This window comes from Cheilinus undulatus, linkage group 23 (assembly GCF_018320785.1).
Source record: "Cheilinus undulatus linkage group 23, ASM1832078v1, whole genome shotgun sequence".
Taxonomy (NCBI): Eukaryota; Metazoa; Chordata; class Actinopteri; order Labriformes; family Labridae; genus Cheilinus; species Cheilinus undulatus.
In genome coordinates, this window is record NC_054887.1 from 21,465,734 (window position 1) to 21,477,543 (window position 11,810).

The window sequence follows — 11,810 nt, forward strand, 5'->3', positions numbered from 1 at the left end:
TGCCAACTGACTATTACACTAACGCAGACTGTAATGGCATCGCATTAAAACAAATGTACTTTAATGTGGAGTAACCTGCCTTTTGTAACTAGCATTTATGAGGTCAGGCACTGATGTTGGACAAGATGATGGCTCACAATCTCCGTTCCAGTCCATACCACTGGTGCTCCATGGGGTTGAGGTCAGGGTTCTGTGCAGGCCTGTCAAGTTCTTCCACACCAAACGCATCAAACCATGTCTGGGCCACAGTCATGGAATAGAAAAAGGGCTTCCCCAAATTGTTGCCACCAAGTTGGAAGCAGAGCACTGGAAAATTTCTTGGTAGTGTGTCTGTGATTATACATGGTCTTCCACTTTGTGGCTGAGTAGCTGTTGTTCCTAAACACTTCCACTTTCTAATAATATTGCTAACAGATGAATGACTCTAGGATTTTATAGACAAAGGAATTACTGCATCAAGGTTTGCAATGTAATTGCTATACGAAATAGAAAGTCTTGGCTGGAGGTGAGGGTTGCTCAAACTGTTCATTGTACTAGAATTAACAAGATGGAATCTGTATTTGCTTTAGGCATTATTGTTTTGACTTAAAGTTGAATGTTTGTGAAGTAAAAAATATTATTAGTTAGTAGTATTCACAACTTTTGACAGGTATTTAGATCTCCTTAGTGAAGTTCATACTTCACCACTGATGTAAAAATATTCACAACGCTCATAGAGAGGAGTATGGTGTGGTCGATCTCTTGGTATCTCAAACTTTTTCACCATCATTTGTTATTCTGATTGATTTCTGATGTGTATAATCTTATGTCATGAATCTAATGATACTAAATTTCCATATGATTTTCCTCTAGGTCTGAAGAGTGTTCCCGGGGACATCCCAGATGACACGACCCTGCTGGACCTCCAGAACAACAAGATCACAGAGATCAAGGAGAACGACTTCAAGAACCTGAAAGGCCTTCACGTAAGAGACATTTTCCTTACATCTGTGTATTATTAATAGCATTATGCAATGTCTTATGTAACTAATTCCAGCTCTCCTTCAGCATAAGCTTTTGATGCACAGGATTTTACTCAACTAAGACACAAACATGAGAAAACATTCATATTTTAGAATGAAGTCATATCTATTACTTGCAAGTCATAAAAAACAAATCCTTAAACATAAATTGCAGAAAAGCATCCTCCTCCATGTGCCCACCTAGCAGCCTTTTCTCCTAACCTTTTACAATCTGTCTCCGCTCACCAGGTGCATGGAAAATATTCACCCGTAGGCCTTACACCCTCACGCCTGCAAACTCCTCTGCCTTTTTTTCACTTGCAATAAATACCTGGAGCTGACGGCCAGAGCTGTTTCCACTGTAATGTAACTGACCTCTCTAGGGAGTGATCCACATACCTCACATTGCCGTGCGTCTGCATCCATGTGGGCGGAACAGCAGGAGGGAGGTTCCTTTATAAATGCATCAGCTCTGACTTGAACTTGGCCCTCCATCTTGACAGATGCAAGCGCTGGGCAGGAACATCTGCTGAGCTCAAATGTCAAACGTCTTGTTTTTGTCGAATCTCATCTGGAAAGAACGTATTTTGAATGTCAGGTGGTGCACTTGTAGCAGTGGATGTTTAGTCTGAGGAGGTAAAAACAGGAAAGTCCACTGAGTTGTAAAACTTTAAATGAGATTCAAATTCCATTAAAACAGATATTTAAACAATGATGACAGTTTTAATAAGCACTGGCTATTTTGTTTATTTTATAACCAAAGGCTGAAAAATTAGGCCAGCACAGAAAAATAAAAACTGCAGTTCCAAGAATGGCCACTGGAGGCTGGCCTCAATAAAGAGTGGAGGTCAGTTAGGTCCCATATTAAAATGTCAAACTCTGAAGCAGAAAGAAACTCAATTACATCATATTTGAGAAATGTTTTTGGTCAGATTTGTATGTAATTTACCCTATTCATTTATATTCCACCTTATTAATACCCATAATAACAGCCACTTAAATTTTGGCCCCAAGAACCCAAGATGATGTTTTTTGTTGGCCAGACTTCATTGAGAAACCTGAGGGTGGCATTACATTGGCTGCATCCTTTTTTTTTTTTTTTTTTTTTTTTACACAATCTATGCTTTTTTAAAGAGTTTAAACTTGGGATGTGCACTGTTAAATGGTTAATGTTCTTCTTAAATTGTACTGAAGCCTCCAGCCACTAGTAGCCACTGTAGATTCAGTTAATGGCTGTTGCCTTCCTGTCAGAGCTTTTCCCTGACACTTATGAGAAGCGTAGGGGTTAGCATGTTGTAGGCACAGTGCAGTATGACAGTTTTTGAACCAGGAAATGGAAAAAGAGTGGAAGTCTGTCCAGGGTTATAATCACATATAACTGAAGTAAAAAGAGCCCACATATTAAAGCACAATATTAATCTGCAAAAAGGAACAAAGGCTGGCAGAGCTAGCTGCTAATGTTAGCCACACTCTACACAGTATGGCAGTCATCGGTCCAAGCTCTTGTATCTCCATTTTTTGAAATAGGTGGTTCTGGCCAGCTGTAGTGACCCAGTTCACCCAGCTCCAACTGTCCCCCATGGCATTCTAAAATATTCTTGTTGCGTTGCAAATCCTTGATCTGACTCAGGTTTTCACACACCAAGAAAAAGGACTATTAAACACTGCATTCATATCTTCCTGGTATCTTTTCTCGTAGGCTCTGATCCTGGTGAACAACAAAATCACAACCATCCATGCCAAGGCCCTCAGCCCTCTGACCAAGCTGCAGCGCCTCTACCTGTCCAAGAACACGCTGAAGGACATGCCCGCCAACATGCCTAAGAGCCTGCAGGAGCTGCGCATCCACGAGAACGAGATCACCAAGATCAAGAAGGCCTCCTTCCAGGGCATGTCCCACGTCATTGTCATGGGTACGGAAACTTAATTTGGTTCAGATAAGAGGTTAGAAGAGAAACAACACTAGGTAGCACCTATTATTTAGATGTATCTCAGGAGGCTTCTCGGTTCCAGTCCAGCTGGAAGTTTGCAGTATTTAGAAGCTATTCTGACAAACTGGACCCTACTTTTAATTCTTTTCAATGTCAGTTAAGTAGTATTTGACATTTTTTGGAAATATACCACCCTACAAATCATGAAATGAAGTGTTTACACTGAAGCCTGGGGCTGAATGTATGCTTTCAAACACATATTTTATCCAGTCATTCTCTTTATTGTTACTTAGTCGGTAGTTAATTGTGTGGGAATGGTACATTTGATTGATTTTGTTTGGAAAGAAAGAAGCCAGAGGGGAAATTTTCCCTAATGGAATTTCACTGAGACACGATTTATACACACTGGCTGTCTGGAAGTGATCAGTTTGCTATGGACTGTGGCAGCCTGTTAATTCGTGATTACGCAGCATATGTTTTCTTTTCCCACCAAACAATTATTTGTCCTTTATCCTCCTTCCTCTTGTCTTGCTTGACTTGCAACTTTGATAAGCCATCTCAGACTTGTAAAGACGTCCGGTTCCATGCATTAAAAAGTGTCATCTGTCATTGCGAAACCGTCGTTCCTTGTATGGATTCAATCACTTCAAATGTGATGAAGTTATAAGCCGAGACAAATCAGGGAATCTGGCGTGGAGAAAGGCTGCTTTGCAAATATAAGCTAATCTCTTACCCAAGACTTTGTTTACCGATGACTCAGCTCTATGTTCCCGTAACACACCAGGAGAGGAATTAGCTCAAGATCCATTACCGCTGTTCTCTCTTTCTTTCCGCACCCTCAATTGTGTTTCTCTTTTTTGTAGAGCTCGGGTCCAACCCTTTGAAGAGTGCAGGAATTGAGGCCAATGCTTTTGCTGACCTGAAGAGGGTCTCTTACATCCGCATTGCAGACACAGACATCACAGAGATCCCCAAAGGTAAACATCCATAATCTATTTTAACAAACAAGCCTTGCATATATGGATTAGAGTTATCCAAGTTGAAACCACACGGGAAAAAAAAGATCATCTTCAGTCTAAAGAATGCATGCTTGTGAATGGTGATTTTCAACTAGCCATTTTCAGGGTGGGAACATGTCTGGCAAAATGAGACGTAATGAGGATCTTTTGGATGTAATAGGGCTTAAATTTTATGCTGCAAATTGCTAGCTATCCATTTCTTCTTAAAAAGCAGCTTCATAATTTCAGACATTGAGGTAGATGATGTTGTTTTGTGGGTTTTCAGGTCTGCCCAGCTCTCTCTCTGAGCTCCACCTGGATGGAAACAAGATCACCAAATTGACTGGTAGCAGCCTTCAGGGCCTGAAGAACCTGGCCAAGTAATAAGAGTCATATTCTATTTAACGATCATTTTTACTATAGCAGGACTATGTAACTATTTCTAAACAGCACCATCTGTGGTCATAATTTACCTCAATTTAGAAAAAAAAATTGTCTTAGGAAAGGAAATTATTATGTAACTTAATTTATAACCTCTCTTCTGCATGCAGCTAACACACTGAGACACTGAATACTATTGAATGCAGAAATAGCCTAAACGTTTTCATAAGTTCATTTTATTTTCAAATAAAGGTTGGCTTTTAAAGTCTTAAAAGTTATAGGAGTCTGAATATGGCACATTATAATTAAGGATGCTGAATCTAGCAAGATTGGTTTTCTGCTCATGGCTTCAGGTTGGCATTTATTAGAGACAGATTGTGTTATTTCCTCGAGAGAAATGACATTAAATCACACCAAATGTTCCTCCATAAGATGCTCATTCCAGGCCAATGATTTAGCAGGGCATGTTTTGAATTTTCAGTTAACTTTATTTAGTAAGGTGTCCTTTTCACACACTAATTGACTTTGTTGAAGTTGAAACTACTCAAACTTTCTTTGGGAGGAAGCAGGGTCACGCACTTCATTGTTCTATAGTATTACAAAGGTTCATAAGATTAGCTAACTTAAGCCCTATGGCTATTTAGCCAACATTAGACACCTTAAACTTCCTGTTAACAGTCCTCACTTTGAGCTACTGATGTCATCAAACAAAGAAAGGTGCTATTGTAGGCCACCTACCTCTTTGAGCAAACATTAGCTAGCTTACACTTCTGACTAGTGTTTACTACCTTGCTTTATAAGCTAACCATAGTCATTATATACACCTCACCAACATTTGCCAGCATTTGGGACAGTAAGACAGATTCTTATAAGCCGCCTCCCATTAGCCACCATTCTGGCTAACATTAGCTTCACACTTCTGGTTAACTAAGCCATCTTTCTTGTCTGAGTAACATTAGACATTCCTCTCTTTTAGCTAATATCAGTAACCATACACTTTTAGCTTACAGCCTATCTTTTAGCTTCTGGCAAATATGAGCTTCACACTTATAGTAACCTAAGCCATCTTGCTCATTTAACTAACATTAGTAACCATAAACTTATAGACTTTTTAAACTTCTGGCTAGCAATAGCTTCACAGCTCTAGTTAACTAAGCCATTTTGCTTGTTTAAATAACATTAGACATTTTGCTCTTTTAGCTAATATTAGTAACTATATACTTACAGCTTACAGCCGACTCTTTTAACCTCTGGTTAGCACTAGCTTCACAATTCCAGTTAGCTGAGCAATCTTGCTCATTTAACCAACATTAGTAACCACTAACTTATAGGTAACAACCTACTCTTTTAGCTAGTAGCCAACACACTTCTAATGCAATTCTAGCTAGCATTACCCACCTTGTTTTTGAAGCTAACTTAAGCCACCATACACATCTACATTATATTAGCTACCTCACTTTGTTTGCCTCTATAGTATGGGTATCCCACATGGCATACTTCTGTACTAAATACTTAGTATTTTGAGTGAATAAGTGTGCAAAATACATAGTATTCGCACCTCAATGAAGTCCATATTGGTGACGTAGCGCATATTCTATTATTATGATGCTAGCGCACAAGCTAATGTTCGCATCCACCTACCTTGTTAACATGTTTTTAGCAACGGCAGCCCATCTAAAACAAGAAAAGGGCATTTAAGGCAAAATCAGTTCATTTTCTTTACACAAATAATGTCAACCTTAAGTAAAAGCTGCATAAATTTTATAGTGAGTGAAAATAGCAGTCAAATTTCTATGACAATCAAAAGAAAACCAGATAAAATCAGAGGCAGTTAAACTTTCGTCATTTTTCTAAGTGTAAATAAAGCACTCTGCATGCCATGTAAGTTTACTTTAATACAGTATACTAACAGGAGTATGCTGTTTGGGACACGCTACAGATGTAAAAGTACCAAAAAAAGGTTCTTACCTGTGAACTTGTTCTTTGAGGCAGCATTAGCCACCGTACACTTCTAGCATAACCACCTTACTTTTTTTAACTAGCATTAACCATAAACTTATAGCTAACATTAGCCACCATGTTACACAGAATTAAAGGGAGCATCAGCCAAGCAAACATTAGCCACCACTACAGCTTTTAGCTGTAAATCACAATTTCAGAAATACCTCTTAGCTTACATTAGCAACTTTACCTCTGTAGGCTGTATTAGCTTGCTTGCTTTTATAGCTAGTAACACTTCAGTCTAGCCTAGGCCTACCACCTTGCTCCTCATGGTAACATAAAGCCACCACATACTTCTGGCTAACTTAACCCAATATGCTAGGCAGCTGATGGTATCAAACTAATTAAAGGAATTCACTTTTTCATGTGCAAGAATATGTTTACCTTTTTTTAATACTTATGAAGTTAAATAGTCTTGACTCAAAACCCATCCATTAATATGAAAACAACTCTACTCTTTTCTTTTTCCCGCTATTTGTCATGATACTAATGTTTTCATTGTACTAGCGTAACTTAGATTAGCTGTCATATTTACTGTACACCCAAATGTGAGTCCTTAACAGTTGTTTAAAGATTATCTAAATTGCTGTTTGGCACTATAAAAATGTGAAACTGGAATACACTCTGTTTAAAAGATCACTGTTCATGTTGTGCCAAACAAGTTTTACTAAATTTATGAGTCAGGAATATGAAAAGAAAACATTTCATCTACCTTCTGCTCTTCCCTGCAGGCTAGGACTGAGCTACAATGAGATCAGCTCTGTGGAAAATGCCACGCTGACTAACGTCCCCCACCTGCGAGAGCTTCACCTTGACAACAACGCTCTCACTAGTGTCCCTCCTGGCCTGTCTGAGCACAAATACATCCAGGTATATACTATTTTATTACAGTTATGTTTCTCTTTGCTGCTTTGAATGCACATGATCAAAGAGTGTTTTTGCAGCCATTTAGTTTCAGTAATTAAACTCTTCTTGAGCATTATAGTTCACATGTATCTAATTTTCTCCAATGGAGGCCAAATTGCTTGAGTTTACTTTTATTGCATTTTTGCATTTGGTTTGTTTAGCTTCACTTTGCCCAATTACAGGTCAACCATGGCTCCAATAACAAAAGTCACATGGATCCATTTAGCATGTTTATTGGGTAAAGTGTTGGTAGCCTGTCATACAGGCTTTAGATGTAAGTGGGAGTGTTAACAGACTGTTGCATCAAACCATCCCGTAAAAACTTGTTTTAGGTAGTTTCCTGTAACTCACTGGGATTGTATTCACTTCTAATGAACCACAGCGCTGAACACCTGCCAACCAGCTACTTCCCAGTTTATTAGAGTTCAGAGAAATCCCTCCCAGCATGATTTTAAGTAAAGGTTTGTCCAAACTTGAAGTATTATGTTAAACTAAAGACAATGGGTTTTAACTTGATAGAGGACATATAACAATTAACACTTCCAAATTTGGGATGTCTCTTTATAAAAACAATAGAATAAAAATACAAATAGAAACCAAAAGAGGGAAAGCTGTGTCACAAATATAGCCATAAAAGCCAGTTTAACTGAGAGCAGATCCTTTTTTTGGTTTTCAATTTGGAAACAAGAAACACTGAGGGAGTTGAAGGGCTGCTAAATGTTATGTATTTTGTTATTGAAAAAAAGAAATTTTACTTTCATAAATCATAGTATGAAGGTAATTACAATCAAAAATCCTTTCCCTCATTTCCGGTTAAATGTTTTTGAAGCTTTAATTTGTATTATATTGCCACTAAAAGTGAGTTTGTTCTTATCTTGCTCCTATAAATGGCGGTGTGTCTGTCTGTCTGTGTTGATTTGAGGGCAGCATCACTGCTGCAACTGTCTTTGATTCCTTTCAGAAAACTTCTTCAGTGTACTGGTTTGAAAACTGGCATCATAACAAAAATCATAAATATATGAAGATATATAAAATCCTAAAATGGCATAATTCGGGGCCTTCCCATGTGTTATGAAGTGACTGTGGAATATTATTGCATCTGAGTGCCAGCAGAGGGCACCACAGTAAAATGCAAAGTGGGGGTGTTTATGTGGCAGAACTAAGATAGTCGGCGCAGGACTGTAACTTTGATGAAACATTGACAATGATGTTGAGAGATTATTTAATTCATGGTATAACTGAAGACTTGGATTCAGCAGAGGCTGTTGTTGGAGGACGAACTGACTTTTGAAAAAGCGCTCAAGTTTGTATAAGCAATGGAGGCGGCAAACAGAGATATTGTGGATCTACATGTAACAAGCATTTGGAAATGAAAATGCTACAGACGCGGTGGAGAAAACCACTTGTTCAAAGACTGCAGGTTTGCCAATGAAAAATATCACAACTGTGGAAAAGTGTGACACATAAAGGAGAGTGTGCAAAAACACGGGGGTTAAAAATACTACGCAGTTTAAGGTGGAGAAAACGAAGTATAAAAAGAGAGCCAATTTCATACAAGAGGAAGGTGGGACAGTAAGAATGAGGAAGTTTTCACTATGCCCTTACATAGTCTGTCCATGTCTTATGTGTTTTTGTAAAGCACCCTTGGGTTACTTGAAAGGGGCTATATAAAGTCATGATATTACTGTTATTGTGTATTAAACAAAGGTCTTCACACACTGGGTTTGTTATTTTCAGATGCGTTTTTTTTTTTTTTTTTTTTTTCAGATCCGTAAAAAAAATATTAAATGTCAAACCTGTTCCAAAAAAAATAAATAAATAACAACGGACGAAGTTTCAGCCTCAGTGTGTAAGCATAATAAGCACAAAATGAGCTTGATTTTCTTTTTTTACATACAAAAATTCAGACAGAAGTCTCTGTCTCCTCTGTCCACATGTACCGTGCCTTGTTGTCTCGGAGTGAACTGGTCATGTGACACCATACGTTACATCCTGTGACTTGTAAATGCAGAAAAAGTGTTTCCTTGCACTTTTGAGAAATATTTCTGTATCGAAACATCTGAAAAACCTCCTCATGACAGCCATATTCAAGAGTTTATTTTGAAATTCAGGTGTTTCCATTACTAGTTTTTATTATGGTATTTAGATTTTGCGCATTTCTAAGGGTAATGAATATGCAGCTTCAGTCTACAAAGGCCTTAAGGGTGACACTGGACAGTTTGGATAAAAAGATAGTAATTCCTAGAGAAAAAACAATCAGAAAAGAGCTAAAAGTAAATGGGAAAAATGTAACATTTGGAGTAGACTGTGGATTTACAATAATGTCAAGGAGGGTATTTCCACCAAAAACCCACACCTGCTCAGTACAGGATTAAGCTTAAACCATACGATGGCCGTAAAATGCCCGAAGTAGGAGCAGCTAAAGTCAGAGGAGTATGAAGGCATCACAAAGATTTCCTTTAAACTGCTGTATGGTATTCTAAGGAAAGAACTTCTCAAGCATTGCAATAGTGGTGTGCCACCTAGCTACATAGCTAGAAAAGCTTGTTCAGGCAGAGAGCTTGAGTTGTGCTGATTTCACACTTGGCATGCCAAGTAATACAATCACATGACAAGCATCTTCCAAACTGGTGGTCTGTCCTTGTTTCTTATACAACTCTAAAGCTGAGCTTGGTTCCAAGCTTCAGGTAGTATTAACTCTGGTTATTTTCTAGTAGCAGGAAGTTCTTTTACCCACTGTCTGCACTTAAACATCCTGAAGACAAAACAAACTTTCTGGCTCTCCAGGGCTGTTATTATTCATTTCATACTGTATTATTATCTCTCTATCTGCTTTATTTCATTGCCATGCACGTCCCACTCAGTGACCGGAGCTTGTCATTATTTAAATCCCTTTCTAGGTGGTCTACCTCCATGCCAACAAGATCTCTGCTGTGGGAACAGGGGACTTCTGTCCTCCCAACCTCAACAGCAAGAAGGCCATGTACTCCGGCATCAGCCTGTTCAGCAACCCCGTGCCTTACTGGGAAATCCAGCCAGTCACCTTCCGCTGTGTCTTCGACCGCTCCGCCATCCAGCTCGGCAACTACAGGAAGAAGTAGAAGAAGAAGAAGAGTCCCACGCGCCTCAGCGAGGATATGTGTGATTGTAAATGAGCGTGTGAGAGTTTTGTAAGAGTGCGTGTTTGACCGCAGCCCCAAAACACTGGCCCCTACCAACAATGCATAAAACATACAATAAAACATATTTTTAAGGTTTGTGGACCTCAAACACATATTCATTACTTAGCTTTAATGTCGGTGCAACAGTATTAGCAAACACCAGCATACTATGGTGATGCTCTCACACATGGCACATCATTTAAAAGCAATAACATTGCTAATATGCTCTCACATATCTGATCTTTAATATGCATAAATATGCATTTAATTCAATAAAACCTTTAGAAGGGAGTCTGTAAAAATGATTGAGCTCCCTCAGTTCCAATTTGAAATGTGAAAAATCCAGTTTGACCAACTTCCCATTGTATGAATCTTACGAGAGCTGGCCTGTAGAGCAGGCAGCAAAGGGGTTAACTTGTGTTTTACAAATACCTTTAACAACTGGTATACTAGAATGTACTAGATCTTACCTGTGTACTAGGATTAGCATTCAGAGAATAACATGACCACGCTGCACTCCCTTAGAAAACTGGGAGTTTCTATTTGTATTGTACTCAATCCAAGTAGAGATAAAAGCAACCGTGACTTCTATCACATTGTGATTTCCTGTGCTTGTTTTTCCAGTGTTCATTCAGTTCTGGGTGTTTGTTCTTCATCACATCCCATCTCTTGTTCTTCTCCCAGTGTATGTTGTTCCGTTAAAAAAAAAACAAGGTGAAAATAGCTTCTCAAATGTAGAATAAACCTTATGTTTTAAACATAAGCCATTCCCAAAGATTTGTATGCATGCTTTTATTTTGTTTGCTTTCGACTTTAACCTGGTGCTTTCTGGAATCTCTTGTATGTATTTCTTTCTCTGTTTTTCTGGCCTTTATTGCGTTTTTAAAGAGTCGTGATGAATTGGAGGGTGTATGTGGACTGGCATGCCCACTGCAACCATGTTGGTGTGAATGTTGTATGTATAGACGCTGTATATAAATGCTGTATAAAAAAAAGAAACTCTCATTGCTTAAAGGCACAAGCACTTACCATAGCTCAAACTTAATATATCAGCAACAAAGGTGTTCCTCTTTTTTTCCGGAGCAGGGGCTCCAGCTACGGTGTCCTAAACAAAATAAAAATACTAATGGAAAAAGTAGCTGTTTTTCATGGATATGACGAACAGAATCTGCTTTATGATATGATATGATAAATGATATGATATGCGATGAGATTTGTCTTCCTGGTCACTAGATGGTGCTGTGATAAATACAAGAAGATACAAAAAAGGCAGCATCTTCCTGGCAGACAAGGTCAAGAGGAGGCCCAGGTAAATGTATTTTAACCAAAAGGTGAGACATATTTATCACAATATACTAGTCTCTTCAGGATGACAGCACAAAGGAGTGAGCAGCCTCATTGTTTCATACTGTAATGCCTTCATTCGATGGC

The 11,810-nt window shown here is 38.6% G+C and overlaps 1 protein-coding gene across 1 annotated transcript in view; it reads left to right on the forward strand.

Moving 5' to 3' along the window:
- The window catches only part of dcn (decorin), a 33,717-nt gene extending 22,203 nt beyond the window's left edge, over window positions 1-11,514 (forward strand). Inside the window, exons 3-8 of the mRNA XM_041780660.1 lie at window positions 853-965; window positions 2,701-2,914; window positions 3,796-3,909; window positions 4,217-4,310; window positions 7,044-7,182; window positions 10,119-11,514. Of these exons, the coding sequence (XP_041636594.1) occupies window positions 853-965; window positions 2,701-2,914; window positions 3,796-3,909; window positions 4,217-4,310; window positions 7,044-7,182; window positions 10,119-10,319 (875 nt within the window). The 3' untranslated portion in view covers window positions 10,320-11,514. The remainder of the gene's footprint in view (window positions 1-852; window positions 966-2,700; window positions 2,915-3,795; window positions 3,910-4,216; window positions 4,311-7,043; window positions 7,183-10,118) is intronic.
- The last annotated feature ends 296 nt before the right edge of the window (window positions 11,515-11,810 follow it).